Source organism: Anas platyrhynchos, chromosome 3, assembly GCF_047663525.1.
Source record: "Anas platyrhynchos isolate ZD024472 breed Pekin duck chromosome 3, IASCAAS_PekinDuck_T2T, whole genome shotgun sequence".
NCBI classification, from domain to species: Eukaryota; Metazoa; Chordata; class Aves; order Anseriformes; family Anatidae; genus Anas; species Anas platyrhynchos.
In genome coordinates, this window is record NC_092589.1 from 96,132,160 (window position 1) to 96,144,446 (window position 12,287).

Here is a 12,287-nt window from a genome sequence, read left to right on the forward strand (position 1 = left end):
CCAAAGATTACAATGTGAGAAAGGAGTTTACATTTTTATCAGTTTTACTGGTGCAGAAGGAAAGTATCTTGGTTTTCTGTTATAAACAGTGTACTAGCTTGATAGTTGATAAGGCACACAAGAATGAGGGGAAAAAGAAAGTGGATAGTGACACTGAAATAACTCAAGAATTAGCATAACATAAATAACCGTGGAGAGACAGCCACTGAAAATGTGCTCTTGAATTTCAGGACGAAGAGTAGCATTAGCGGTCAGCTGAAGAGATGAAGACACTGCCTAATTGCACCCTGCATTATCATAAAGCTGACTGTAGTTTGGAAAATTTGTGTATGTTGCTGGAAACGTACAGAACAATTACAGTCAATAATACACAGCGGTGTACTCAAAGCACCTTGGGATCATAACAAATACCCCATTCTTTCACAGACTTCCCTCTCAGCAGCACAGCCCTTCCTCAGGTGCTCCATTTGGACCTTAAAGTTATGGAAAAAATAAGACAAGGTGGCAGCATGGTGGCACTGACATGTGAATCTTCATCCTTTGGTGCAATTGGCCTCAAACACACGGGGCAGTGCATAAAGTCTCTTTGTCCTCTCAGACTAAAAATAAAGTAGAAGTTGCCTTTCACATGAGGGATACACTTCACCAGGCTTTTGTTGCCAATTGTAAGATTTTTTGACTTATGATTTTTCAGAAATGAGAAATTTGTGGGATTTTTTAGCTGGAGGAAAAGATTGTTTTCTTTTCCTCCAAACTCAACTGGCCTTCTCCAGATCTACAACTGTACCAGCAACAGAATTGTTTTCAAGTTAGAGATCAGTAATGAAAATCTTAGCCAAAACCATGAGTTTTAAAAAAGTCATAAAACTAGTGCATTAGAAATGAAACCTGGAATTGTAATTATAGTGGTCACAGCTGTTCTTGTTGTAATGGTTTTGCCAATGCTGCCCTTTTTATGCAAAGTTTAGTCATTAAAAAAATAACCCAAGATACAAAACATTTTAAATTGAAGTGGGTTTACTTTACTGTTTTCTACTTTCCACTAATGCATTTTAGATTTATTATTTTAATGTGTTGGGAGCCTGTACTATCCTTGAGGTACCTCGTATCCTGGAATAAAGACAATTAGGCAATTTTTGTCAATAGTCATTCAGTTAATGAAATATCTAATAATATAATTAATCCATTAGTAGGCTGTACCACATTTTAAATATTCTACTAATCCTCAAACCCTTAACTATGCAATCCTACTGCATACCAGCCATGCTTTTCTCAAAGGCCTACGAAGAAATAGCTGTGTAAATAGAAGGAAAAACTAGGGCTCAGGCAGAATGAATTTCCCTTTGCAGACTTGCTTATAGCCCTCGCTTTTTAATGGTACCCATAAAGGACACTCTTCTCAGAAGCAAGTCTTTCTCTTCATGTAACATTCCGTTCCTTTTTTCTGTCTCTTCATTTAGAAAACACTTTCAATAACACTGATACAGCCCTTCTTCTATTTTGTATCAAATCTAAAATACCCAACATGACATTTCCCTCCTTCCTCTTTGCTGAGATGAATGTTGTCCAGGTTCCCTTCGAGGCAGCTCTCAGATAATGAACTTATTTTTAGCCTCTTCATAGCCAGGCCTCTTCTTGGCACAAGAGGGTGCTCACTTGGGTGCTGCAGCCTGACCAGAACTGGCTTGGGAAGATGGGGTATCTTTCTGAGTCCTGTTCCATCCATTCAAAACATCCGTATGCACTTTTTTTTTTTCTTTTCAGAGGTATGCTCTGATCTCTAAAAAATATGTAACAGCTTTCTGTACACTGTCCACGTTTTAGGAGCTCTTAGTTGGGACCCTTAGCTAGGACAGTTGGTAGCCCCTTTACCACAGAAGCATCCTTTTTCATCAGGAACATCAGCCTGGCCAAGGTGACACCCAGAAGATGTCCTCCTGCCTACACACAGCTCTACATTCCTGGCTGACCCCCCTTGCTCACATATCCAGGCTCACGGTGATGGCTGGATTTGGGACTGAGGAAGAAATTTTCCCCAGGCCAAGCTGTGCTAACGTGCTGGCTGTACTTCACTTTGCAGCCTGAGAAAAGCCCATTAACTGGAGGATCACCTGAATATACCATTATTTATCGTGTTTTCTGATACCGCAGACACAGGGAGCACAGAATATCCCGAGCTGGAAGGGACCTGCAGGGCTCATCGAGTCCAACTCCCGACTCCACACAGCACCACCTGAAAATCAGACCGTGCATCTGAGCATGTTAAGCGTGTAACAAGTTGGAATCTCATTCTAAATCTGAAATATGTATGCGTGTATGTCTCAAGAGGACTCAAGTGCCTCACTGAGGCACTCACTGAGGCCCCTCACTGAGGCCACTTGGCTGTAGCGCTAGGGGCTATATTGACAAAGTGTGTCGGTGCAGAAGCTCACCCCTGCAGGAGGGGGTGGCCGTTCACCCATTTTTTGTCTTTTCAGCTGCCATTCGTGCCAGGCCCGGCCTGGCTGCTCTCCCTTTCCCCTGCCCCCAGCCCCTCCACCTCCCTCACCCCCCCCACCGCCCCCCCCCTAGTAGAGAGACCGCACACACAAGCCTCGCTTCCAAACACCTTTATTCCCCCTCCAGACCAAACAACCGCTATTAACCCACCCCACCACCCCGCTCTGGCCCACCCGAGGCCCCAGCAGCAGCAGCAGCAGCAGCAGCACCACGCCCGGCCCGGCATTGCGGGGCGGAGCGAGCGGCGCCAAGTGCTGAGTCACGGCCCGACGCCGCCATCACGTGTGGCGCCGGGCACGGGCTGGCCGCCGCCGCCGCTTCTTCTGCCGCTGCCCCTCGCGGCTCGCCCCGCAGCCCTGCTCCTGTCCCCGTCCCCGTCCCTATCCCTGCCACCCTGCCCGGCCCGGCATGGGGCTGCTGTCGCAGGGCTCGCCGCTGAGCTGGGAGGAGACACGGCGACACGCCGAGCACGTGCGGAAGCACGGCATCCTGCAGTTCCTGCACATCTACCGCGCCCTGCGCGACCGCCACAAGGACGTCCTCAAGTGGGGCGACGAGGTGAGCGGCACCCCCTCCTTCCTTCCCTCCCTCCTTCCTTCCTTCCTTCATCCCCCCCCCGCCTTCCTCTTCCTCCCTGCCTCTTCCTCCGGCACCGCGCAGGTGCCGCGGGGGGGGGCGCGGGGCTGTAAAACGCCGAAATAATGCGGGGGGGAGGGAGGGGAGAGCCGCGATTAACGCTGTTGTTGGCGTTATCGGAGCCGCGGGGGCTTGGCCTGTCGCGATAGAGCCTGGCGGGGAGAGCTGGGGCCTCGCTCGCTGCCCCCCGACATGCCCTGTCGCCGACATGCCCCGTCCCACCGACAGGCTGTGGGACATCAGCGGGGCGCGCACCCGAGCCGAGGAGCCGCTCTCCAGAGGAGAAAGTGAGGTTTGGGGGCTTTGCGCCATAAAAAGCCGCCCTGTGAGGGGAGTTGCGCTGTGGGGTGGCCGCTGCGTGCTGTAGGGTCTCGCAGCCGGAGCGGTGTGGGTTTGGGATCCTTCAGTACACAGCTGTGAGGTTGGGCTGACAGCCACACACACACATGGGATCAGGAATAAAACCGGAGCTGACGGTGTCCCTGTGGCTCTGAGGCTTAGCTGGAGGGTTTCATCATGCAGCCCAGGTCGATCTGCGAGCAAGCTGGCTCGGCTCAGCTCCCCTCCTCTCCCTGGGGTTCCTGCTCCGAGGAGACAAACCAGCCGAAAGCTGTGCCCCCATCCAGCTTTTTAGGCTGGCTTTTTTTTCCTCAGCACAGGCTCTGCTGTTCCCCTGCGAGATCCAGCAAGTTAACGTAGGGAAAGTAACGGGAACTTGTGGAGGAAAGGGCCGAGCAAGAGTGCCCCTTGCAGCAGCAGCTCGTTGTTGGTGAGCCTGGCCATATAGCAGGGCTGCACCCTCCAAACCTCATCCCTGCCGTGGCAGAGAGCTTACTGAAGCATTTCTGCATGGTAAAGCGTGGTGCTCTTTAACAAGACTCGCGTTTTGTCCTGCCCGGGGTGATAGGGCAAAATTTTAAGGGCAGTATGATTTGCTGCCACACTCCACAAGGAGCTTGGAGCCACGTTCAAAGCGACTGTGAACACTCAGCAGTTCGAGTAACTGGGCTCATAATCTACACATTACTTTAGCAAATGATACTAATCTTAGGTGTGGCAATTTATCTTTATTCTGCCGTATTGTGCAATTTTTTATGTAACAGCATTTAGGAGTGTACTAGCATAGCAGAGGCTCGTTGCCTGTCTGCTGCTCTGCGAGCACAGAAACATACCCGTCTCTACAACTTGCTCAGCTGTGCTGTAGGTAGTGGGGAAAACCGTAAATTCATTTTTCTTGCAAATAGCTAGTTATTAGATAGCCACATTTATATGCTGCTTAGATGATTCAGCTGACTAGCTGGACAATTTTCATGAAAAAGCCTTCTGTGCCCTTCGACCTTCTTGTGTGAAGTCATAGCCCGAGGGTTTGCTCTTGTCTGAAAAACTCTTGAAGATAGAAATCAAGAATGAAGATGACAGGCCTCACATAATGGTAGCGATGAAATCAGGGTAAAGAAAATTACTTTTGTATTCCCAAGATGTTACTGAGACCAGGTTTGGCAAAAGGTACCTTGTTTTGCTTTGTTTTTAATGACTGCTAGGAGGAAAACCCAATTTTCATAATGCCTGCTAAGTTTGTCTTCTACTGTAATGTGATTATTTTAAAGATTGTCTAGTTAGTGCCCTTGTAATGCCTTGTAGTAGGAGAACCAAGGGGTTTACCAAAACAATCCTGTTTTCTGGGGGGTCTCTATGTTTTGGACTGTTTTCTACAACCACAAAGTTTTTGCAACATTTTTTTTTTTTAAAAAAAAAAAAAGCCACAAGTGTAGCACAGAATAAGACTTGCTTAAAAAATCTTCCTAAAGGTCTCTTTGAACCCATGTTTGCAGGTGAAGGTCCTCTGCCTCTTAATTAGTCCTTCTGCCTCATTTAGTTTCAGACTGATCGTTGGCCTCCCTGTTTATGCTTTGCTTCTCCTGGCAGTGGGAAATACAAAATACTGGGCTATTTTATTATCCCTCATCAACCCCCTCCTTCCTATCCTTGCCTTAATGCCCACAGAAGTTGGGCAGCAAATAGGTCTGCAAGTACTGTCGCACATTTTCCTCGTGTTTACATCTTTGTTTCCCACACAGCAGCGTCTGCTCATATGTGAGTTTCCAAAGTAAGGAGTCATTAGATTGTCTTTTAATATTTTTTTTCCTCATGCAGCAAATGAGGAAAAAAAAACTTGAACCTTTTCATGGCTGTGTTTTACAAGTCCAGCAGAGGTAGCCGGTACTACGTTGGGGATGCTTGGCAGATGTTAGTAAAGCAAAGCCTATTCTGTTGCTTCCCATCTTTTCTTCTGGAAAGCTGGTTCGTGTGCACAGCAAACCTCCTGTGCTGCACAGCACCTCGTGTCTGCTGATTGCATTCCTGCAGCTGACGGATGTTGCTTAAATTTCCCTTTGCAGCTTAATGCGGATGCTGGGATCAGACAAGTGGAATGGGAGGCTCTCGGCTAACTCAGCTCCATCCTTTGTGCTGTGTGCATGTGAGTCTGCAAGGACATCAACGTGCACGTGTGCAGGCACACACATGAGTGCATGTATGGGATACTTCAAGTTTTTCTACTCTGTTTAACTGCTAAAAGGGACAGGTTGACTGCTCTGCAGGCTGAATCCCTGTCTGAACTGGGCAGAAGAGTTGGAAAAGAGAAGTTGAAGGGAGCAAATACTGTAGAGAGGAAGGGAGAGCTGCTTCGGCTTGCGGAAGTGTTGAGAAAAGTATGCTAGAGGGAGATCCCCTCAGAAGGAGGGTTGTAGAAAGCAAGCATGGGCAGAACATGGCTTTATTTGAAAATGTACGTGAATTAAAGGGCAATCTGACTTGCCCGGCCTTGTTCAGTGCAGTTGGACGTAATGACCCTGCTGTGGCATGGGGCTGGCTACTGCCAGCGCTGGGGCACGGAACATAACAGGCATCTTCAGCTTGTAGAGAGCTGTTGTCTTCGTGGAAAATGAACGTGGAATTTGGCCATCTTTAAAATGGGTTTGATGCTGAATTCCATGAGGCACTGTGAAAAATGTGCCACTGCTGCTTGCAAGCTGAAATCTTCCTGACTTTTTTCTTTTTTTCTTTCTGCATTTGTTTCTTTCTCAGTCCTTTCTTTTATGTTCTTTTGATCTGTACTCTTTCCTTATCTTTCTTCTTACTTTCGATTTACTCTGCTCCTTGTTCATTAGTTTTTTTTAATTATACCATATAATGCATTAGAAAAAAATGACCACTTGCTGCTCAGCACTTCCTAATGCAAGCAGCAAAGCAGCCTTTCTCAGACACTGCAAGAAGAGAAACCAAAGGTCTCTTACCACAATGACCCACAGGTATTCCTCCTGGTGAGACAATCTTTAAAGTTTTCTCCTTTTTCCTAAGGAAAGCCTGGGCTGTGAGAAGAGCTCCTTTTCCTTCTGAACGATTTCCTTCTGAACGATTTTTTCCCAGGGACCTAGCTACAGCATTAACATCTTGCTGTTCACAGCCTGTATGTGTTTTTCAGGGCAGCAACAGCACAGTGCTCAGCGACACTGCATCACAGCCCGTGGATTTTCAGACTGGTGAAATACTTGCTGCCACTGAAGCACACGGTGTGGGGTTCAGATGCGCACACACTGAGGCTCCTGTTTGATGTCTGTTACTCCTGTAAATCCAGGAACAGTCCAGAGTGTTTTTAACAGTGATGAATCTAGCTCACCTACTGCAGGAAATAAGTACAGCTCCTGTCCCTAAAACACACAGGTGAAGGTTTGGTTACTGCTCCTCTAAAAGACAATAAAGAGGCCTAGAGAGAGACACACTTGCTCAAAACTGAACGCAAAGAGGAATTCAGGTGGAGACGAGAAAAGACACTGACTGTTCAAAGGAACAGGTTCAGAGAGCACCACGGTGTGCAGGAAAAGCGTTCAGCTTTTCTCATTTTACAAGAAATTTGGGTAAGCTAGTGGAGCAGAAAAGCAGCAGATGTCCTTTTAAGATAATTACTTCATGAAGTCTGGGTGTCCTGTGGAATAGGATGCCACGTGATAGCTTTAAAGCTAAGGTGGACACTCAGGTGGATGACAAGCATACAGTTTATTATGTTTTTTATTCAAAACGTGTTTTTATATCCACATGCTGCAAGATATATGTCCATAACCACTTAGATAATAGTATATATATTGTTTTAGTTTGAGCCCTTGTCACTTTAAGGGCAATGGCTTCTGGTCTCCCCCCTCCCCCAGCAAAATTCCCCCCACGGAATGCATTTTTCAATTTCTTTCATGCAGAAATTCCCCGTGATGGCCCCCTGCCAGATGCAGCGTGTCTGGATGCCTCTGGATGGTGGCTGTCCTAGCCTATGTGCCCGCTGCGTGAGGAAGGGCAGCACTCGTGAGCCATTTGATTATCCCTCATGTGTCTGCCTGATCACACTTGGAGCTTTGACTAGATAAAGGGAGGCTGACGTTGTTTGTTTACAAATAATTTGTGCTTCCTTTATTTTAGAACAAGCAGCAGGTGTGGCTACAGTGGCTGTGTCGGCTGATAGTTGTTGTACTACCTCTCTGCCCTGCCTTAATCCTGTGGGAAACGCCTAAACGGAACTGAACCTAAAGCTTCCAGCTCTCAAAACATGCGTGAAGTGATAACCTCTATTTAGTGGTTGTATTTATGGAAATTACGAACTTCAAACATGGGTTTCTATTAAGTTTCTTTATACCTGGTATTGCTAGAGTGGCCTGTCCTGAGCTTAAAACTGCCCAGGCTGCAAAAAAAGGGGAGCAAACAAACAGGAAGAAAACTGCAAAATACTTAATATCCACAAGTCTAGAGCCATTATGCTGAAGAAAACATAGAAGTTTAGATTTAGAGAGAAAACATCTGAGAAGTTTAGCTCCAGAGCAACAGGAAGGGGCTGGGATTTGGGAAGCTGTCCCTGACTACTAAAAATAAAAATAAAAGCATTTGTACATCGTGATATTTTCTTTACCCCAGGCTGATAGGAAAGCAAAAGCAATTCTCAACTCCAATCCTAGCAGATGAAAATGCGGATATATCTATAGGTCCTTTGCCTTACGTCTTTTCCAGTCCTTGTTTCTGCTCATGTTATGCTTCTGCTTTTACTTTTCTTCTATAAACTGCTCTCTATTCGTTTGGAATTGCTTTCATAAAGTTTATTAGTCTAATCCTACTGGTATTGGGCTGAACTAGACTGAATGTTGCAGCAAATAGAAAAAAGCATCCCACTGTAAACTAAAGCTAATTTTGCAATTCATGGAAAACATTTTGAAAGGTTTTTTTAATTGCTTATTTTCCATAAACAAGCTGTAATTTGTCATAAATAGTGACCAAGCCCTGTGATACGCATTGATTTCCTCCTCTGCAATCGCAGATCTCAATAAGAGGAATTTTAATTATCCGCTGGTTGTATTTCAGATAGAGAAATACTCTGTTCACAGTGAACTTCCTGCCTTTTGTGGATGTCAAATGAATTGTTATAATCTTGTCATGGAGTTACTGTCTATTGCTTCAGCATAATTCCTCTTTTGCCACGGGACTTCCTCCTCGTGCTGTGCAGATGCATTGTTTTAGTTAATAGTGTTAGAAAAGCTGAGTAGGAAGGATGAGTACAGGAAGGATTTTTTTATTTTTTTCTCTCTTTGTGATGCAAGAGGAAACTTGGAAGCTTGCAATGTCTTGCTTCACAGTTGGAGATGGTTTGCTGTTAGTCTATTAAAACATCTAGCTTGTGTGGATTAGAAAATAGTTGTGCCAAAAACACTTGTGCCTTTTTGTCTTAAATCTAAAAATCCATGAGTGCCATAAATTTGCTCTTGCTACAGAAATCTAAACATTATCCTGTCTTTTACAGTCTTACCTCAGATGTGACGCAGTGCAGCAGTCAAAGAGGAGGCACCTTGTTCTCTAATGTGCCACATCTTGTTCTGGAGACGCATGCAAAGAGTTATGACCTCTAAATTTAGTTTTCAATAACCCAGCTTCCTGGTTTGTGGTATGTGCAGCGCAGGACATCCTTTAGTTGTGTTCTATCACATGCAAAAGAAGAAAATCTGCAGCCCTGATGTCGGCAAGCAGGAGGACAGCGGGCAGCAGCACTTCATGGGGGATGCTTGGGTCGCCTGGGATGAGGAGTGCTGCATCCTCTTCTGTATCTGTGGTCATCATAGTGTGGTATAAAAGTACTTCAGGTTTGTACAAACTCAATGTAATGAACATTGGTTATGCTGTTTGTTTTTTTTTTTGTTACTGTTACTGGTTTTTAGTGCACAATTTCTGTAGGTTGGTTTTGTGTAGAGCTGCAGACTGCTTTGGTTATTGGATTAGCCACTTGGAGTCTGCTTGATCAAAATTAAGCACTTCAGAAAATAAGTGTGAGTAGCAGATTTAAAAATAAAAATGTTTTACAACAGAAAACAGCCATTGTAATCCCATGAGCATGGGAGTGCTCTGCATTGTGCCATTGAGCAGTTTGGAGGCTTGCTGATGAGAAATGGGGAAAATGGCTTCTGCTGCGATCCCAGAGTTGTTTTCCTCATAAGTTCATTCCCTCGGGGGTTAGGCTGCCCTTTGTGGGCCAGTAAACATTTCATTAAAGGTGCATCATGATCTGGTTATTACTGTGGCTCCACGTTTTATGACAGCAGTGGTGAGAAAATAGCTGTGTTTAAAAAACTCTACATATATTGTAAGTACGTGTGCTTACAGAAAAACCTACTTTTTGCTTGTTAGCACTGAATACTTGTGGTAGAGGTCTTTTGATGAGCAGTCAGGTTATTAAAACTTTGTTCTTCTGTAGGCTGGTATTTTAATGATATGTGGCATGTTAATGATGCATTAACTGACCAATAAATGTATCAGGAATTACGTTTTTTGCTATGATGTAGTTTAATAACTGGTTAAATGAGTTTTGTTTTGTTTGAGGCTCTTGAGAGGAAAGGTTGCCTTTTTTATTTATTGTGTACGTAAATATATGAGGCATACTACATGAAGAGATGTGAATTAAATGTTCTAGTGGCTTCTGGGAATAGTTAGCAAAAGCCAAGAAAAGTCAGGAAAAACCTCAGATCTTTCTTAAAAGCTCCAGGCCAGGGGTGAAGTATGCATAAAGAGAGCTGGCATTATAAGGTGACTCCAGCAATTGCTCCAGATCCCTGTGGCAGTGGCTGCCCAGTGAAGGCACTGCTAGGGAAGAAAGCATCACTAAGATTTTATTCTAGGAAGAAGGGTCGGCTGTGAGTCATCCGGGACTCTGCTGTGTCTCCAGTGACTCATCTGTGATCAGGTCTAGCCAGAGGCAGGCGATCAGAAGCCCAGGTAAAAGGCGAGTGCACAGGGCTGATTTTCCCAGGAGGATGGACAGGGCAGAGAGCATGCAAACTTGCCCGCTTTCCTCTCAAAAGCAGCTCCTTTTCAGATAACTCTTATTGACGTATCTTCCTCTGTTTTAGAATCTCAGCCTGCTCAGCACCTCATGTCTGACCTTACCGAGCTGCGAGACCAAATTCCTACTTGTGTATTTACGTACAGACGTGCCTCGTGGCAAATAGTTGGTATGCTAAAAGCACCTGGGTAACTACGCTCTGGAGCAAAGGCTTTTGCCCAAATGTTAGCCAGGCTTTGTTCCTGGTGTACCTGGCATAACGGTGTTAGTTGTGTGCTGGGAGGGGAGCTGATACCGGGAAACTGGCCGCTGCCCAGGTGTGTATTTGGACAATGATACCCTGTGGGACTTGCATCAGCTTAAGTCCTCCTCAGCTCGTAGCGTTGTTGCTGGAGAGTTGCTTGACGGATATTTCTTCAGGCTTAAGCAGCGAGTTCTCTGCAGGAAGAATACATGCAATTATGGTCAAATAAAACTCTGTGAACTCTAGCACTCAAACACAGCTTTAGACATGCTCGCCCATTTTCAGAGGACTATTAGCTTTCATGTTGCTGCCGGGCAAGTCCAGTAACAACTATTTGGCTTCGTGTGGGGAGAGTGGTTTGGCTCTTCCCCAGTTGAGGGTGATTCAAGGTCTTGTTTGCAGTCATATTTACAGAAGCAGCATTAAGAATTTTGAAAGCCTGACATTTCTCCAGTAGCCAGCTATGAGAAGTAATCCTGACAAATGAAGCAAGGCTATTCTAGGTACTGTCCTGACAGCAAGCTGCTGGTGAAGGCCTCCCTCTTAGAAGACAAGGCCACGGAGTGAAACTGATGTGGAAATATTCTGTAGTTGCAGTATCCTGCAGGTTGGTAGTTGAAGGAAGCTGGTAAAGAACAGTTTTTGTCTCAGAGGTAGATCAGTTGCCCTTGAATATTATTTATTTTGTATGGAGAATTTATTTGCCATTTGAATGCATTTAACTTTAATTTTTTTTCCTAGGTTTGTTGTATATGTGGAGGGATTTACAGCTTTCACTTCGCAATCTTCTTGGCCAAGGTCTTGTCCTTCTCCTGGTGAGGTGTCCACCACACTTCTGTGAGCTGGACAGACTCTTGCTGTTCGGAGGGTTTAGACCACTGAAACAAGGTTGTACACCCCTCTCTGCAGGAGGGAGCCAAGTGGCAGGCTTTTTTCCTCCTCATACTGTGCGTTCTGGCGGGAGAAGAGAGACATCTAGGGTTTGGTTTGCTTTGGGACAGGAGCCCCAGCTGGGCCCATCGGTCCATGGTGTCTGCCTTCCTTACAGTGAGTGGCAAGGTGCACTTCCCTTGCAGGTAGACTAGTTAAAAACAGGGAGAAAAGTGAACTATAAAGGAGTCTGGCAAAACGATGAATTACAAAGGCTGGGTGAAGCCCCACACACTTGGCCTTCAGAGTCAAAGCTCTCATGGGCATACTGATGCTTTCAGCTAGGCCGCAGCTCTCTGAACTTCACTGTGGATAAAAAACATGTGCAAAGTCTGTAAACGAAGAGCTGAAGTTAAATGTAAAAATGTGTGAACTGTGAATTTGTTTCCCTTTTTCTAGCTGGAGGCTAAATCTTTTGATGAGCTTAAATAAAATTCTTCAAGGATGCCCATTCAGTCGGTCCCTCTGTTGGCAAGATATTCTGTGGGTTACTCAGAATCGTTGGCAGCTGTCTGAAGCTTTCTTCTTTTCTCATTAAAATTAATGGCAGATCTTCTGTGTGTGAAGACAACTTTGAAGGTTTAGTCAAATGTTTCCAGAGGCAAGAGTAGCAGT

At 45.4% G+C, this 12,287-nt stretch overlaps 1 protein-coding gene across 1 annotated transcript in view; it reads left to right on the plus strand.

Annotated features, from left to right (window-relative positions):
• Nucleotides 1-2,751: 2,751 nt before the first annotated feature.
• The window catches only part of GCLC (glutamate-cysteine ligase catalytic subunit), a 32,514-nt gene continuing 22,978 nt past the window's right edge, over nt 2,752-12,287 (plus strand). The window contains exon 1 of the mRNA XM_027455103.3: nt 2,752-3,057. Within this exon, the coding sequence (XP_027310904.1) occupies nt 2,908-3,057 (150 nt within the window). The 5' untranslated portion in view covers nt 2,752-2,907. The remainder of the gene's footprint in view (nt 3,058-12,287) is intronic.